This window comes from Ictidomys tridecemlineatus, chromosome 4, assembly GCF_052094955.1.
Source record: "Ictidomys tridecemlineatus isolate mIctTri1 chromosome 4, mIctTri1.hap1, whole genome shotgun sequence".
Taxonomy (NCBI): Eukaryota; Metazoa; Chordata; class Mammalia; order Rodentia; family Sciuridae; genus Ictidomys; species Ictidomys tridecemlineatus.
Window position 1 is genome coordinate 149,504,403 of NC_135480.1, and position 5,043 is coordinate 149,509,445.

At 40.6% G+C, this 5,043-nt stretch overlaps 1 protein-coding gene across 1 annotated transcript; it reads left to right on the forward strand.

Moving 5' to 3' along the window:
- Nucleotides 1-689: 689 nt before the first annotated feature.
- On the forward strand, nucleotides 690-3,641 carry Tpd52l3 (TPD52 like 3). The gene has a single exon (XM_078045145.1). The coding sequence runs from the start codon at nucleotides 755-757 to the stop codon at nucleotides 1,439-1,441; it is 687 nt and encodes a 228-aa protein (XP_077901271.1). The 5' UTR covers nucleotides 690-754; the 3' UTR covers nucleotides 1,442-3,641.
- Nucleotides 3,642-5,043: the final 1,402 nt, after the last annotated feature.

The following is a 5,043-nucleotide window of genomic DNA, read 5'->3' on the forward strand; positions in this document are numbered from 1 at the left end:
TCGCCCCTAAATTCTCAAAGTGCAATGTAGACTTTGCTTTTATTAAGCATAATTTCAGGGGCGGGGGGGGGTACATTATAGATTTTTGTCATTCTTCCTCTCTTCCCCCCAAATATAAGACAATTGTGACTGGTCAAACTCACTCTCTCACAGATTGAGCCTGAATACTGCTCTTCCAGGTCTCTGGCACTACTGATACTTCACTGAGATTGTGTTATTCATATTGAGTTCTGTGCAACCACCTTCAAATTCACTTTATGAGTAGTACTGAGAGTTTCTCACCTTTGAAAATTTGGGAAAGGGAGATGGGAAAAGGAGACAGGAAAAGGGACAAGCTCTGAGACTCTGGGCTTTACTCACTTTACGTACTGGAGTTTTGCAAACATTTCTGTTAGCACAAGGGTTCAACCGATTCTGAAGGTTCTGAAAACCACTGGTGTAAAAAGAAGTGCCAGACTACTTGAACACCACGACTTGTCGCTTACTGTGCAGGAGAGTAAATTTCCCTACTCTCAATAATAATGGCGGCACCGCCTACCTCACAAGGACCTTATGATGCCCAGGCATCTCCACTAGTAAGGGTGTCCCCTGAGGTGGGCGCGGTTCCGTGGCCGGAAGTCCCCCTCTGCCAGGCGCGGCCCGCGCGACCTCCAACCCCGCCTCCCGGAAGCGGCCCCGCCCAAGGCCTGCACACCTCCGCGTCCGGCTGGGACCTCGACCCCACCCGCCGAGTTGTCAGTTCTGCGGCCTAGGAATGGAGCCCCACCCTCCTGACGAGGAATCCGAGATGGCAGGCCAAGAACTTGACCCTGCCCGCCAAACTTATTTTTCCGTGGGCCAAGAATCGGACTGTCTCTACCAAGAATTGGACCTGGACTCCCTGAATGAAGATCTTTCCCTCGCCACGCCAGATGTCACGGCACAGACCTCTGTGGGCACATATGAACCCCGCCCAACTTCTGAACCCGAAGATCTAACCGAGGCCGAGCAAATGGAGCTCAAATCAGAGCTCATTAAATTAGAAGCGGAAATCTTCACTCTTCGCCAAGTGTTGGCAGCCAAAGAGAGGCGCTGTGGAGAGCTCAAGAGGAAGTTGGGCCTCACGGCCTTGGTGGGTCTGAGGCAGAATCTGTCCAAGAGTTGGCACGATGTTCAGATCTCCAACGCATACATGAAACAAAAGACATCAGCTGCCCTGTCCACCGTGAGCTCTGTCATCTGCAGGAAACTTGGGGACATGAAGAAATCGGCCACTTTCAGATCTTTTGAAGGTCTAATGGGAACAATCAAGTCCAGAGTCGCAGGTGGCAGAGAGCTTGGCAGTGACTGCTTTCCTTCTGCAGCAGGGAGTGGGGATGATCCGCTCCCGGTTCCAGAGAATGAGGATGATAATGTACCAGGGCCTGGAGATCACCTGCTCCCTTTTGTGGAGCCAGAATGAGCCCTTTATTAACCTTGCCTGGCCAGCAAACCAACGCAAGGACCCCCTTCCCTCATCACATTTGCAAATCTGCCCAGCAAATACAAGAAACCCAACCACACTGGTAAAGTTAATTCAGGAAATGGACAGAGTCCGGTTTTAAGAAAAGAAGTGCCCATTTGTACATAGATATTTGCTGCTGTTAGATAGAGAACCCAAAGTTTTGTACCTAGTTATTTTACACTAAAATTTGTAGATGAAATATATCTCTATACTAGCTTTTCTGGGGTTGGGTTTAATGGATAGGACAATGATGCCAAGAGGGGTCTTTGGCCAAAACCTAAAGTCTCTTGGAAAACTAGTCTTATTAGAAGACCAAAGTAAATTTCTGTTTAGGAAGTAGGTATAGGGGAAAAGTTATTAAATAATTTGTGCTTTTTCTCCTCCCATCTCCTTTCTTTCAAGTCAACTTGAAACTCCACCTGGCCTACAATTTTTATTTTACTTTTTGCAATGCTGGGGATCAAACCCAGGCATTATGCATGCTGTGCAAATGCTTTGCCTCTGAACTACATCCCTAGCCCTACAACTTTTATTTTTTAAAATGATATAGAAAAATCCATTTTCTCTGAGACCCCCAGAAAGAAAAAAAAAATTAGAAGTTAGTGGAGTAATTGTTAACACTAATACTGTAAGTTTTAAAAATTTAATTATTTTCAAAGCTCCAGTTTCAGCAAAGTAACTTGGCTTTAATTTAGGAGATTACTATTTTAGACCAAACTAAATTTGCAAGTTTACCTTGACTTGTGCTCTTTAATCTCTTTTTATATTAAAGTGAAAGTTTTAAAGCATAACATTGGTAGTGTGTCTCTACCATAGGAGCATGCCACGTAAAAGGAGAGAATTGTATGTCTGTTCTGCAGCAATTCCCTCTAGTTGAGAGGTTGGAGGGAAATAGTATAGCCAAATTTAAGAAAGATAAGCCCCTGTCTTAAGCAATATTTATAAAAGAATGCCTGTCCTCTGTAATACTGGCTGTTATGCCTGTGAATGGGTCTAACTGATATATCTTATTCTGTTGGACTACAAGTCTGCCCTTGTCTTTAGCTAACCCTAACCGAGAAGGAAGTAGAACCCAATCCTCCTAGAGTTGTCAAGTCAGCGGGAACCTTGTTTCAGTTGGTTCAAATTTTCTGATATCTGATTTTCACAAAGCTATTAATTTTTTTAGGTTTGTATTTTTTTTTCTTTTCCATTTTCAAAATGCCAAATCCTGGCAACTTCTTTACTTTCTTTAATCCTACTACCTAAAATTTGTGACTTATTGACTCTAGCAGAGTGCCTAGAACCTTTCTTTTCTTGGTTACATTTCAATAGCCTCTAATTGCTTAAAGGTAGTCTCTCTAGCTTAAGAAGGTGATCTGGTTTTGTTGATTATTGAGTGTTCCCCCTATGTTCCTTTGGTTTTTCTACAATTAAAACAAATACTGTTATAGATTCAAAAGCACTTGGTAAACTGTAAAAAAGTCACTGATGTGTCCCAACCAACAGATCTCTGAAAACAGATTTTTGCTAGAATTAAAACAAGATGCATAATTATTTTACATGCTGTGTTTTTAAATTTTGTTATGTTTTCATGTGCTAGAGAATAAGAGGCAAACTTACTGCAAATAAAAAGTTAAAACTGTTACCTGAGTCCTAAGCCAGAGGCCTGACTGGAATGTCAACAAATCAGGTCCAGTCACTACCCCAAAAACCAAACAGAAAGATTAACAGTGAAATGAATGAAAAAGAACTTTTAATCAATGTAGCTACACCAGGAAGACAAGGAGATCCATATGCTCAGCCCTGTCTTTGAGGGACAGAAAATGACTTTGAGATTTTATAGAGAGAGAAACAAGGGCAGAGGTTGGGGATTGCATAGCTGGAGGATTTGCCCCACTGCCAAAGCAGGCGATCTTGATCAAGTATGATCTGATCCATCATTATCTTGGGATTTGTCAGACACAGCCTTGTCAGGGATTAAAAAAAAAAAAAAGGTGCTATTAGCTTGGGGGTAGTTTCAACTCATCATAAGATGAGACCTGTTGATCAGACCTGTTGTTCCTTGAATCCAAGGTGACTCAACAAAGGAGACAGATGCAAAATAGAGGTATAGATTCAGGCAAAAGTGAAGTCTAAGTTCTTGTTACAAAAGCAGTTCAATAGTCAAAGGCTTTAATGTTATATTTCAGAAAGGTGTGTGTTACAGACAATCTCAGACTGACATCATGGATTGAAACTAAAATATGCTCTGTTTTATTAAATTAAAATTCATAAAAATGTTGTAACAGTTTTCTCAACTTTTTTTTTGAGACAACATTTCACTGTGTTGTGCAGAATAGGCTTAAATTCACAATCCTCCTGTCTCAGCCTCCTAAGTAACTGGCATTACAAGAATGTACCACAGTGCCCAGCATGAGAGCAATAAAGCATATATCTATTTTTGTTGATCATTACATTCATATATGCCTGGGTTAGAGTAGATACTCAATAAATTCTTGTTATATCAATGAATGAATTAGTATCAGATACTTTAGATATCAAATATTGGACCCAGGGCTTGGGTAGTGGCTCAGTGGTAGAGTGCTTACCTAGCACAGGCAAGGCCCTGGGTTCAATCCCCAGAACCACATAAAAATAAATAAAGATATTGTGTCCAATACAACTAAAAACTAAATATTTTTTAAAAATAGGATCCAAGAGATTATCCACAACATTAACTGGTTGACAAGTACCTCCTGCTTTTTTTAAAATTTATTTCCTCCTGCTTTTTAGCAAAAATATTTCATTTATTCAGAGCATTTTAATATTCAAAGATAATTTCAGACCCTACTATGTGAGAGGGGCTGTGCCAGGCCCTAAAGGCATAGTAGGTAATTATACATAGTCTATACTCTCTAGATACACTTAGTTTTCAAATTACAATGAGCTGCAATAGGTGCTAAAAATAGAGCTATGTGCCAGAGACAAAGGAAGTCCTGAGGAAGGGGTGTTCAGCTTTGCCTTGGTAGGTCAGTAAATACTTCACAGAGGCAGAAAGTCTTAAGAGACTAGGAGAGTCTGCCTAACAGACAAGAGTAGAACATTCCAGACAGTGTCCAGAGGAACTGAGTCATGAAGGAATGTATAAAAATGGCATATTACAGGAAATACCAGTAAGTCATCAAAGCTAGAAAGGGAAAAGAAATGGTGAATATGGGAAAATAAGCAGGGGCAAAATCATAAGTAAATGGGTTTATATGCTGCCTCAGACATTTGTATTTAATCCAGTAGGAAATGGTGAAGAATGAAGCACTTTAGTAAAAGTGCTTCAAATTTGTTTTAGATAGATTGCTGTGATCACTAGAGAAAATGATTAAGAAATGTTCAAGAGGCAGAAGCTCCCCAGTTAGGAATCCACTGCATGGGAAAGAGATGGAGTTTGCAAGATAATAAGAATGTAGAATTACTGAAACTGGAGCTGATTCATTTTGCTTTGGCTTCTTTAATATATTTCAGCATACCTGTATCCACAGCCATGGGCACCAAATAAAATGCCTCCACAGACATGTGGGATTTGGTTCAAATTTTTTTCTTTAAAT